Source organism: Hylobates moloch, unplaced genomic scaffold, assembly GCF_009828535.3.
Source record: "Hylobates moloch isolate HMO894 unplaced genomic scaffold, HMol_V3 SCAFFOLD_9, whole genome shotgun sequence".
Lineage (NCBI taxonomy): Eukaryota > Metazoa > Chordata > Mammalia > Primates > Hylobatidae > Hylobates > Hylobates moloch.
In genome coordinates this window covers 80,183,898-80,197,343 of record NW_026652284.1, presented here as the reverse complement: position 1 = coordinate 80,197,343, position 13,446 = coordinate 80,183,898, and the positions used below count along the sequence as shown (strand labels likewise).

At 41.2% G+C, this 13,446-nt stretch overlaps 1 protein-coding gene across 1 annotated transcript in view; it reads right to left on the bottom strand.

The window, feature by feature from the left end:
- VPS13B (vacuolar protein sorting 13 homolog B) overlaps nt 1–13,446 on the bottom strand; it is a 915,321-nt gene that overhangs the window by 28,256 nt on the left and 873,619 nt on the right. Inside the window, exon 55 of the mRNA XM_032760928.2 lies at nt 30–148. Coding sequence (XP_032616819.1) covers nt 30–148 — 119 coding nt within the window. The remainder of the gene's footprint in view (nt 1–29; nt 149–13,446) is intronic.

Below are 13,446 nucleotides of genomic sequence, written 5' to 3'. Positions count from 1 at the left end.
GTTGTTACTGGGAAAATAATTAAACCTACCTGTTGGTATTGGTTAAAATAGGTCCTGCTTTTCCTTCTGGGGCCACAGTGATGAAGATTGTGCCACACTGATGTACAATGTCCACATACACATAGCCAAAGCCAATCAGGAACACAACCTGCGGAAAGAATATTCAAAATCTGATTAAAAAGAAATAAGAAATACTACTGAAGTGGCTTGACTTCAAATGTCTCCAGTTCTGATTCAATACCACAAACAATTCCTGGTTATATTTCTTTATATCCATGTGTACGGGCTATTCAGTTGTCTTGAAATGAAAAAAAAATATCCAAAAGATCAAAACCAGATTTTTCAATATTCAGCTGTAAGGTTCATAGAAAAAAAATGATGGATGATGGGGCATGAGTATCTTCATTCTCTGCTTCTTTGGAACTGGCAAATAACTCTGTGTGGGCTGGAGTTCAGACATGGGGCCCGCTATATGTGTGCATATGAATCTTTGTGGAAAAAAACCCAAAACTCGGGACTTGAAGTGCAATGTGCAAACAACTTTCAGGCTCTTAGGTGTTGACTTACTTCTATAGGGGTGTCCTTCTGGGCTGGGGACACAAAACCATACCTCAAAACCCACCTAAAAGCATATCACAACCCCTCCAGGGTCTTTCATATAACTTGTAACAAGAATGTTAGATATAAGTTAATTTGCTCAGAGTAAAAAATTATTTTTTCCACCACGAGAAGATGGACTAAGACCTAGAAAAAAGCTCTACCTCAGGATCCAGGTGCCAGACAGCAGAACAAACACCCCTTCAGTATTAAATAGTGAGTTTAAATGGGTAAATATTTGAAAACAGAAGAGGGCTGTTTAAAAAACAACTCCAAGGACATCATGTTCGCAGCCAGGATTACCTGAGGGTAGGGGCAAAAACCTCCTTATGCTTGGGAAGGCTGGTTCTGATGATCTGCAGTATCAATTCAGTCCAAGTCTGGGCCCTATGTTATTATTAGGGCAGCAAATAAAAGCAGACAGACTGAAAATTCCTGGATGATGAAACAAAGGTGGCCTCTTGCTTGACCAACAATGAATATATTCTAATTTTAATCACATGAAGAAGCACCAGAGTGTACACAGAACCACAGAAGAAAGCCAGAGAGTCACACTTGGAAGCAACTTCAAGGTCACTGGGCTTCTTTCTCACGCAATGGCTTTCTCATGGACTTCAGAAATTCAGAATTTCTGACCATCTTCAGCATGTAGGTTACCTGGATGTCATCTCTGCCTTCTCCCTCTGCTCCTTGCTGCAGCCCAGCCCCTCCAGCTCTGCCTCGTTCTTCCACTGCTGCCTTCTTTTTCATTTTACAGCCTCAGCTGAGGCCCTTGTCTGCCACTCACTACTCACCACGCCTAGAATATACTTTTCCCCATATAAGTCCTTTCAAAAGCCTGTATGTCCTTATGCATACAGTTTAAAGGATAGCTTACTCCATAAAGCCATTCTTTAATTTTTCTATTCGCTTCTGGACTGACACCTATTTCTACATTCTAAAACAATTTTAACCATATTTCTATTTGACCAAAAATATTATTGTCTATACTACAGTCACTTGTTTATGTGCCTGACCCAATTATTAGATTGTAAACCTCTTGACAGCAGAAATGGAGTCCATTTGTTGTATCTGTATTCTCTATGAACACGTTGCCCAAAAGGACTGTTTTGCAAAAATATCTTTTTCAAAAGACTTGTATTCTGAATTTGCCCTATTTGTTCCAAGGTAAAAATTAAACTTACAATAAAATTTGAGAATATAACATAATTAATGGCTTAAAAATGGCTCAGTTCATGAATCTAAAACAAAAGAGACATTCTTAAAGAAATATTTCTATCTATAAATGCCATCCCTTTGTATGATACATAAGGTAAATCAATTGCTTTTCTTTACTAGGTTGCAAGATATGAAATTATCCATTCAGTAGAAACCTTTTTAAGTCCCATGCTCCCATCTCATATTCCTTTTCCTAAGTCACTGTCCATAACTTCAGGATCCCTTAGAGAGAGGGAGGGGATGCGAATAGAGAAATATTTACTGTTCTGCTCTTTCTCAAAGTGATTTTCGGGGATTATGAAATGAGGATACTTACGCTTTCTAAGATAATAAACCTAAGGTAAGGTGATGGTTTCTGTTAAATGCCCCAAGGGCCTTCTGAAGGCAAGCAAATTAACCTGAACTTTCATCTTACTTCTTCTGGCCAAAAACCTAGACTCTGGAGGGAAATTTTTGCTTGTTATCCCTTTCACTCACTGCTATGAATAGAAGAAACACAGACTTTAGTCTATCCTTGTCTTTTCACATTTACAGAAACAACTCACACCTTGCAGCCTTTTGCATAATGGCAGCTCTAGGGGTTAGTTAGGTACCTGAGTGATACAGGAATTAGGCATCTATATCCAGGTTCCCCACAAGTCCAAAGTAAATCCTTATCTTGGTCTAATGGTTTGAACAATCAATTACTTGACAAACACTTAAAGACTGCCTACAAAGAATTAGTCACTGCATCAGGCACAGAGAAGATGCAGTCCTACCCTTGCATTGCTCACAGCCTAGTTGGTGAAAAAGCCAAGTACACAATGAGATGACAACTAACAATTCCAGAGCAGAGGTGTATAAAATGCGTCTCCCTCTCAGTGTATTCACCATCATGGACTCTGTGTAAGCTCCATCAGGGCACTGGTTTTGTGTGTGTTTTCTTCAGTACTTACAACCAGTGCCGGGTACTCAATAAAGATAAGGCTGATGATCTGAACATACATCTTCTCAATGTGGCTTCTGCTGTATTGACTTCTAGTGTCCACCCATGTCTAGCTCTTCTCTCCCTCTGGGAATAGAGTAGGATTATACTCCCCGCCACCCCTGCAGTTAGATATGGTCTTGTGACTAGTTTTGGCCAATGGGCTAAAGGCAGAATTGACATGTATTCCTTCTAGAGAATAAATAAAGGCTTTATGTTCCACAGTTCAGTGGTGTGCCAAATCTGGTCCACTGCCCGCTATTGTGAATAAGGCTTTATTGGAACATGCTCATTTACTTACATATCTCTCCATCTATTGAGAAGTCGGGAAAACGTAAGGCCTGCAAAACCTAAAATATTTACAATCCAGACTGTAAAAAAATCTTTGTTGACTCCTGCTCTAGACAGCTGTGGAAGACTGTTGCACAATGAATTGTACATCCCAGTATCCATGCCCTTGTGTAGTACCTTCCCATACTGACATTGGGCATGGCTATGCAACTTTCTTCAGCTAACGTGACATCAGCAAGTAAAAAGCTTGATACAGCTTGCTTATTGGGGTTTTCCTGCTTGCCACCCTGGGCTAGCCTCCTTAAGGAGGACAGACAGCATGGTGAGAGAGACACCCAGACTTCCCAGCTGAACCCATACCTCAGCCAACTCTCTAGGTGAATGCAGATGCATAAGTGATCCCAGGCTCATCCTGCAGAAAAGTCACTTGGCCACTTCCTCAGAATCATGAGAAGTTGTTAATCATTCTTTTAAGCCAGTAGGTTTTGGGGTGGTTAGTTACAAGGGGGAAGATACGAGATGATGGACTTTCCCTCAACCTGGGTCCCTGAGTGACCATGTAGAACAAAACCCCCTGAGGACACACACTAGGCATTTAGCATGAACAAGAGGTAAGTTCTAGGCTTATGATGGGCAGCAAAACTGAGCTTATACTACTAATATAGATATTGTTGATAGAAGTAGTGTTCTAGCAAAATCCTACAATAGGAGACCCTAGCTTAATTTCAGACAGTAGAACTCAATATTGAAAGCTATAAAAGTGGGCATATATGTTTTGAAGTGGTAAGATATTCAGTAAAACTGTTGCTTGAGATGACTTGAGAGATAGATCATAAACTTAATAAATCTGTAGCTCTAGAAGATGAGGTTTGAAAACCAAACATCAGTGGTGTTATGTTGGCTGCTGTTGCCTGTGTCTGGAACACTACGTTTTGTTTTATGAAGAGATGAGCTCAGGAAAGAATTGGCCAGGTTGCAAATAAAAATGGAAGATAATAGAGAGATTCCAGAAATGTAGAACCTTGCAAAGTTAGAAATAATTTTAAACCTGCTATGGTCTGAATGTTTGTGTTCCCCCAAAATTCATACACTGAAATTCTAGCCCCCCAATGTGATGATATTAGAAGGCAGGGCCTTTGGGATGCAATTAGTGTCCTTATAAAAGAAGCCTGAGGCCGGGGGCGGTAGTTCATGCCTGTAATCTTAGCACTTCGGGAGGCTGAGGTGGGCGGATTGCCTGAGATCAGGAGTTCGGGACCAGCCTGACTGACACATGGTAAAACCTCGTCTCTCCTAAAAATACAAAAATTAGCTGGGCATGGTGGTAGGTGCCTGTAATCTCAGCTACTCGGGAGGCTGAGGCAGGAGAATCACTTGAACCCGGGAGGCGGAGGTTGCAGTGAGCCGAGAGCGGGCCACTGCACTCCATCCAGCTTGGGCACCAAGAGTGAAACTCCATCTCAAAAAAAAAAAAAAAAAAAAAAAAAAAGCCTGAGAAAGCCCCTCATCCCTTCCATCATGTGAGGTTACAGTGAAAAGATGGTCATCCATGAACTAGGAAGTGGGTCCTCACCCGATACCGAATCTTCCAGTACCCTGATGTTGGACTTCCTAGACTCCAGAACTGTGACAATAAGTTTCTGTTGTTTATAAGCTACCAGTCTGAGGTATTTTGATATAGCGGCCTGAACAGACTAAGATAAAGCCTCAAATAGCAAGGTCTAAAATTAGAAAGCCTCTGAACACGAAGGCAGATTAACACTCAGCCTTAAGACTGACTATAGGCAACACACTCACTGTTAAAACTTCTTAACTGTTATATTGACTTGGAAAAAAGTGTAAATCAAGGGTATAACTTTCCTGTAGAAGCTCTCTTAAATCCAGAGAGGAAGGAAGCAAGTAAGCAAAGAAATGTGTCTTAAGGACCATGGATATGGTTCCTGGCACAGGGAATTTTCTGGAACCAAATAGGTAAGAAGTCTACTGAGTTGAGAAATTACCACTGCCCTATACACTCACAAACCTGGAGTAAAAGAGACTGTGATTATGTGAGATGCAATACAAACTTCAAGTGTCCAAGGAAGATCTCCCAGAAGGTGGAGCCAGGAACCTGAAGGACAATGGTAAGAGCTCCTTCAAGATTAGAAACAGTGCTCAGTGAAAGCTGATTTCTTGCTTCCATAGAAGGGGTATAGATCCCATAATATGTGCCCAGAAAACATTCAGAACTGCCATAGGCAAGAGACTGCCATATGTCTCTCATTCTTCCCCCTTCCACAGTGGAGGGGTTATTACTGTTACCCTGTCCTATAAAACAGCAGGGAAAGGGGGAGCAGGTAAGTCCATAGGTCTCCAGATCAAAGGGCATCACATCCAGACTGAGCATCGCTTAGAAGTGCTGAACTTCAATGGTGATGGAGTGACTGCTTCCAACCTTGGGGGGAAGATTTGTTCTGTGTGTGGGGAAAAAAATGGTAAATGACTGATGGCCAAGGGGATTTTTTTTTTTTCCAGCTGTTCGTTATCACAGTATAACCCGGCCAGTCCTGATCAATGCCATCATTTGGTTCTTTCTTACTTTCTTCACTAGTAGGGTGAGGTGGGGTGGCGTGGAAGGCTCTAGGTGACATATACTAAGAGACTCACCGTTTTGCCATTTGAATCTGTCTTAGAGCACTTCAGTCAGCAAGACACTATCGTATTTATTTTTTGAGACAGGGTCTCAGTCTCACTCTGTTACCCAGGATGGAGTGAAGTGGCATGATCATGGCTCACTGCAACCTCTGCCTCCCTGGGCTCAGGTGATCCTCCCACCTCAGCCACCCGAGTAGCTGGGATTACAGGCGTTTGCCTCCATGTCCAGCTAAGTTTTGTATTTTTCGTAGCAACAGAATTTTGCCATGTTGCCCATGCTGGTCTCAAACTCCTGGGCTCAAGCAATCTGCCTGTCTTGGTCTCCCAAAGAGCTGGGATTACAGGCATGAGCCTCTGTGCTCAGCCCCATCATACATATGTTAGGTCTAAGAAAACCATTTGAGGCCTGGATACTGGTTTCTACTTAGTACAATATCTTCTAACACAATTATAAACAAGAAGCATTTTAATATAACTTGTGCTTTTCTATGTATTCAGTTATCTTTATTTGAATGATTATTTATATGTAACAAATTTTTTAGAATTATAACAATTTTACTAAGTAAATTAATTACAAGGTGACAAAGAAAATAGTGGGAAGTTTTTTGTTTTTTTAAAAAATAGAGACAGGTTTTGCTCTGTCAACCAGGCCAGAATGCTGTGGCATGATCATAGCTCACTGCAGCCTCCAACTCCTGGGCTCAAGTGATCCTCCCACCTTAGCATCCTGAGTAGTTGGCAACAGAGTTGTGCACCACCACGCTTGGTGATTTTTTTTTTTTTTTTAAATTTCTGTAGAGACAGGGGTTCTTGCTATGTTGCCCAGGCTGGTCTCAAACTCCTGGCCTCAAGCGATCCTCCTGCCTCAGCCTCCTGAAGTGTTGGGATTATAGGCATGAGCTATTGCACCTGGTCTCCCTACTTTTGAACATTTAAGTTGCAGATAGTGTCACACTCATCTTTTGCTGCAAGTTGATATGTCTAAACTGATCTGAAAATATGCTGCTTAGGCATTTTATTTGTGCAGCTGACTTTGGGCTAAAAGTCATTTCTTACAAAAAATATCATCTCCCATTTTGGGAAGGAATAAATTTAAAATGTACTACTGATATCTCTATATACATAGTTTGTAAAAGAGTAGCTTAACTAGGAAACCATGCTATGGAAGAATTACAGACTTAGACTTTGAAAGGCAGGAACAGGTGATTGAGCCCTGGCCTGTAGAGGGGGAACAGGAGTGAGACGGGGCCTGCTTGGTCTCAGGTAGAGGTCTGTTTTAAGCAACCTAGTGGACTGGGTTCTCTTCTCTGGGCTGGAGTCTGTGTTTTAGGAATCATTCAGGGGTTAGTTACGGAGAGAGACTTGAGGTTGGAGAGGCTGACAATGGAGAGACCTATTAAGGCACTATTGCTAAAATCTGGGAGAGAGATGATGACCCAAACGCCTGAAACAGACCCCAGTCACAGAGGGAAGGGGCAGATTCCAGAGACGTTTCTGAGGCATTTCTGATAGAAGCTGGTGGCCTACTGGATGTGTGGAGGATCTGAGAGAAAGGAAGACACTGAGAAGCAGTAGGCAGAAGGCAGGCTGGGAAACCACACAGTCCCGGGTTTGAATCCCAGGACCATTTATCCTGAGCAAGTTCACCTCTCAGAGCTTTGGGTAGCATCTACTTTTAAAGGATGTGACATGGACTAATGATTACACCTTTAGAGAGCTTGAGATAAAACAGGCATTCAATATTATCTGAATCCATTTTATTTATGGTTTTTGTACTGGGAAAACAGTGATGACATTAACTGATGCAGAGACTCTAGAAGAAGCTGGCTTGGGGTAAGAAAAATGATCATCTTGGTTTCAGATGTGTTGATTTCAGATGCTTGTAGGATTTTCAGGCTGAGATGTCTAGTGGGTAGGCAGAAACACAGATTTGTACACTGGGAGTAATATGGGGGCCGGAGATCAATTTCTGGGAGTGACTGGGTGCTAGGCAGTAGCTAAAGCTATGAGGTGAATTAGATATCCAAGAGAAGAAAGGAAGATGAATTTCTAAGTTGATCAAGGTGGGAAGGATTGGATAGAAATGAAAAGAAAACAGTGGATATTCTGATTCTAATTTTTTCCTACTGTATACTTTTTGAAAAACATCTTAGGGGAATCACTACTGCTGAGTATCTTTGGAAACAGTTGTGACTCAGCCAGAACAAACTGTAAACACATAGGAGACTCTAGACCAGGGCACCTAGCAGACATTCAGAAGTCAGTGCCAACTTGCTGGTATCTGTTCGACTGTGCCCTGGAGTACTGGGAAGGTAAGCGAAGTAAGCAAGAAGTCAAAATACCTGCATTACACATTTTACAAATCAGACATTCACCTGCATTGACTTTTTTTCTTTATAAAAATTCCTGAATTGGAGGGTAGAGATAACTCTGAAAATTACTACCTGCTGCTTTAAGCTTTAGTGTTCAAGGTTACCTCTGTGTGATCTGCACCAAATGGACAGATTACACATTTGAGTCCTGGTTCATCAAGGCACTTAACAAAGTATGTTCTGATATTCTTGTAGATAATATCTTATACTGTATAGTTTAAAAGTGATTTTAGGTGCATTTTCTTATTTAAGAAACATGGGCTAGATGAGAGTGGAGTCTGGCTGATGGACCCCATGCATTCGGGAAGTGTCTAGTGATTCACTGCAGTATGTCAACCATGAACTTGTCCTGTTCAACATATTAATGACCTGGATGAACATGTAGAATGCACGCTCACCACATCTATGGATGACATAAAGCTACCAGGGATACTTAATATGTTAGATGACAGCATCACAATTTTTTAAAAAGTGATTTCAACAAGCTGGACTAGGCCAATATCAACAAGACTTAATTTATTTGGGATAAATGTAAAGTCCTGTCTTTGGGTTCAAAAAGTCAACTGTATAGCAAGTCATATGATAAAGACCTGGGGGATGTGGTTGACCACAAGTTCAATAATAACAAACAGAACTCATTAATAAAAAGCTAACTCAATCTTTTACTTTATTAATGGAAGCATAGGGAGTTAATAGCTGGTTAGACCACATTTGGAATACTGTGTGTAATTCCGGCTGCCAGATTTTTAAAAGGGAACATAACATGCTAGAGTGTTCACACAAGGGTAACTGTGGTGATGGGTGTGGAAATTGCATTTACTGAAGGAATGATTCAAGGAACCAGAAATGTTTGGCCTGGATAAGGGAACACTTAGGAAAGATGTTGGAGCTGCCTTCAAATAATTGTAGCGTTGCTGTATTTGAGGGGAAATAAACAATCTGTGATGTCCCAGAGGGCAAAACAAAGATGAATGAACGGATGCTACAGAGTAATAGTTTTCAGATTGATACAAGAAGAAAACTTCTCATAGCCACCACTGGATAAGTAATGACTATTACACTGGGAGCCTTCTGGGGTGAGATGTCATGGAAGGGATTCTTGCATTAGGTGAATGCAGAGATCAGAATATCTCTTCTAACCTGTGCTTTGATGAACTTTCAAGCAGCTACGATTTGTAGCCAGGGCAAGACTTCAGAGGACAGACAGTGGCTTGAGCCTGGTGCAGGAAAAACAGGACTAGACCACATGGGAGCAGATTTAGGCTTCAGCTTGCTCCTGCTTAGTTGCAAGTCACCTAGCTGATTACTCTTTAAGCCTCAAATCTCTCATCAGTAAATAGACATAAAAATTATTGCCCTATCTTAGAATTTTTGCAGTGATCAAAGGCTTTATCTTCCCTTTACTGCATTTATTGGTTACTCAAGTCTTTGAAGGCAGGAATTATGCCTTATTTAGGGCAAAGGGTTTGGCACCTGATAGGTCCTCAGTAAAAGTTTGAACAAATGAATAAAAGAATGGAGACTGTGCCTGTGAAAACACTTTGTAAATAGCACAGAGCTGTAGAAACGTGAAGGACTGTCATTCTCTCCTGCCTACAAAACAATCCATTTGCGAAGAAACAGCAGTGACATTGACCCGACTACGAACGTCTGCTAAGAGTCAAAGATCATGATAATTTACTGGATGTTTTCAGAAGGGAATTTACCTGCAAAGGGATCATTTTAATTCACTTTCTGGCGTTCAAACTACTCATTCTTTGCAGTTCAGTGGCTCAGCAAGTACTTTTCATTAACAATGCAATGACTTCCCATGACTCTTAAGATAAAAACCAAAATCCTTGACAGGACCTACAGGGCCTTGCCAGGTTTGGTCTCTCATCGCCTCACCAGCCCCCTCTCCTACCCTCTGTCATCTGGCGCTACAGCCGCACTGGCATTTAGTTCCCTGAAAGGACCACGTGTACTCTGAACACTGAAGCTTCAAACACATTGCTCTTTCTACCTAGAAAGATTCCCTACTCTCTTGCCTAGGGAGTGCCTGTTCACCTTGAAGGCACAGAGGCAAGGTCTCTCAGTCAGAGACACCCTCCTTGACCTCTCAAACTTGTCTGCTGTACACCCACATAGCACAACTGTACCTTTCCTGCATAGCTCTTCGTAGTGCTTATAATACAACTATCCATGTGATTACTTGCTTATTATCTATCTCCTCCACTTGTAAACTTGAGGGCAGGGGCTGTGCTCCATTTTTGTTCAGTATATTTTACATGGTGCTAGTACCAAGTTATAATGTCTGGCATACGTTAGAAACTCAGTATTTGTTGACTGAATGAATGAAGCAGGCTTCTCAGTGTTGTTGGTAGTTAAGTGGTAACTACTATGTTTTCTTTGTTCCTTGTTTTGACTTTTTCAAAATAATGTTGCCTAATTCTGACAAAAGTGGTTTCTGAGTATGAGAAATTAAAATCCTATACACTATGACAGGAGTCTGAACTATTTTCCTGGTAGGATCAAAATTATGACTTAAAATTATTAGTGTAAACTTACTTTTATGACTTTATTTATTGAGCACCTAAAGACTGTTTTTGTCCTAAAGTCAGGCTACCACCAACTATCAAATCATGGGTATGAACACCAGGTGCCGCCACCTTCAGGTCTCTGGTTGAATAACCATGAGATGTGTTCTGACCAGGTGTGAGCCAGGGATCCAACCCCAGAAAGCCCACAGCAACTTCACAATCGGTATTCTGCAGCCTACATGTTAGCAGGTCTTCTCAATAACTGTTGGTCCAAAGAATACTCTGTGAGATCATACAACTCCTATGTGCATATTTCCTCATGCAATCCATTTCAAAATTCTACAACACGAGACTATCTTATTATACAACAGAAGCAGAGGGCTTGACTGAAAAAAGTTAAAGGACTTTTCTTCCTTGAAGCATAATGGGCATTTTATGGTGTTTTGATTTTGCTTGTTTAGGTCAGCTTTGAAATTCACAGACCAAGGGCTGAGGAAGGTTCCTGGAAGACAAACTCCCTCCTCCAGAAGGACTGCTCCTTCCTTTCATCAGAGGACACAGCTCCCTTTGCTTCCCAGTGATTTATATGTCCTGGGATATTACTGGGGAGATGTCGGTGAGGGTCTGAAACAAATCTTCCTCCAGATTAGGAAGTAAACCATGGTCTGCAGGACATATGGCACACAGCTCCTAAAAGATTAATGGGAACATGGGTCCTCAAACCACGGATGATAAGGGTGTTGGAAAGAGCACCTCCTCTTAGCTTTGAAGTATCCCTGACTACAAAGTTTTGAGGAAATTCAGAGTGAATGGGAATCCCCAAAATAAGGTTTGACAGGAAGAATGTCTATCGTAAAGAATTCCCCAGTCAAATATAAGCAAGATTTCAAAAACCTTCAAATCCATGCAGGGGAGTTCAGGGACCCTTGAGAAGCTTGCAATATTTATTTTGTAAATTAATGAGACTGGGAGCATCTCCTGAGGCTGCACAGATCCCGCGGGTTTTCACTGTTCAGCCCCTGAACACAGCTGATAGAAAGCACACCCCTGAGTAGTTTGTGGCCACTACAAACATAGGTCTCTAGGGTGAGTGTGGCCCTCCAGTGCACTCAGCCATCCCTTCCCCTGTCTCCAGCCAGGCCCTTCACCAGTTTCCACAGCTACTGCCCTTCCCAGGCCCCTCCCTTTTTCCTTCTCTCCCTTAGCAGATCAGTCATTCCACATTTCACAAATATACTTCACAGGAGCTTTAATGAAATCTTGAGAGATGAGAAAGAATGCGCCAGAAGGACTGGGAAAAAGGGGTTCCAAGGAGTTTCATGTAAGGAAACAGCATGCATTGTGCTCAGAGCACCAGCTTTGCAGTCCGGCAAAACTGGATAAAATTCCAGGCCTTTTGCTTCCACTACATGCAAATTAGACCAAGGTACTTCTGGAGGTCTTAGTTTCTACTTCTCCCTCCGTGGAGATGATAGTCCCTAACTTGTATGGCTGTTGTCAAGGTTAGATGAGAATGAATGTAAAGTTCTTAGCACAATGCCTCATATGGAGTAAGCGATTATTCAATGATAACCATTATTATTACTGTAAATGCATTTGTAACTTTAATATGTGGTTTGTAACCATTACAGTAGTCTACCTCACAAGCTTGTTGTGAAGACCAAATGAACTAATAAATGTGAAAGAACTTTTTTAAAAAGTATGGCACAATATTATTCACTCATAAAAACAAATGAAGTTCTGATCCATGCTAAAACATGAACAAAACTTGAGAACATTAAGCTAGATGAAATAAGCCAGACACAAAATGATGAATATTTTATGATTGTACTTATCTGAGATACTTAGAGCAGGCAAATTCATAGAGACAGAGACAAAGAAGAAGAGAGCTACCAGGGGTTGGAGGAGGGGAGAATGGGGAATTATTGCTTAGTGGGTACAGAGTTTCTGTTTGAAATGATAAAGAAGTTTCAGAAATAGTGGTGATGGTTATACAACACTGTAAATATATTTAATGTCACTAAATTATACACTAACAAATGGTAAATTTTAAGTCCAGAAGAAAGGAAATACTAAGTTCTTATGCCATTTTCAACAAAATTAGTATCACTAACATCCAGACGAAGACAGAAACAAATCAAGACATTTTATCTGCTCAGGTTTTTTTTTTTTTTTTTGAAGTGTAAATATTTTTTTTTTTTATTATACTTTAGGGTTTTAGGGTACATGTGCAGAATGTGCAGGTTTGTTACATATGTATCCATGTGCCATGTTGATTTCCTGCACCCATTAACTCGTCATTTAGCATTAGGTGTATCTCCTAATGCTGTCCCTCCCCCCTCCCCCCACCCCACAACAGTCCCCGGAGTGTGATGTTCCCCTTCCTGTGTCCATGAGTTCTCATTGTTCAATTCCCACCTATGAGTGAGAACATGCGGTGTTTGGTTTTTTGTCCTTGCGATAGTTTACTGAGAATGATGTTTTCCAGTTTCATCCATGTCCCTACAAAGGACACGAACTCATCATTTTTTATGGCTGCATAGTATTCCATGGTGTATATGTGCCACATTTTCTTAATCCAGTCTATCGTTGTTGGGCATTTGGGTTGGTTCCAACTCTTTGCTATTGTGAATAGTGCTGCAATAAACATACATGTGCATGTGTCTTTATAGCAGCATGATTTATAGTCCTTTGGGTATATACCCAGTAATGGGATGGCTGGGTCAAATGGTATTTCTAGTTCGAGATCCCTGAGGAATCGCCACACTGACTTCCACAATGGTTGAACTAGTTTACAGTCCCACCAACAGTGTAAAAGTGTTCCTATTTCTCCACATCCTCTCCAGCACCT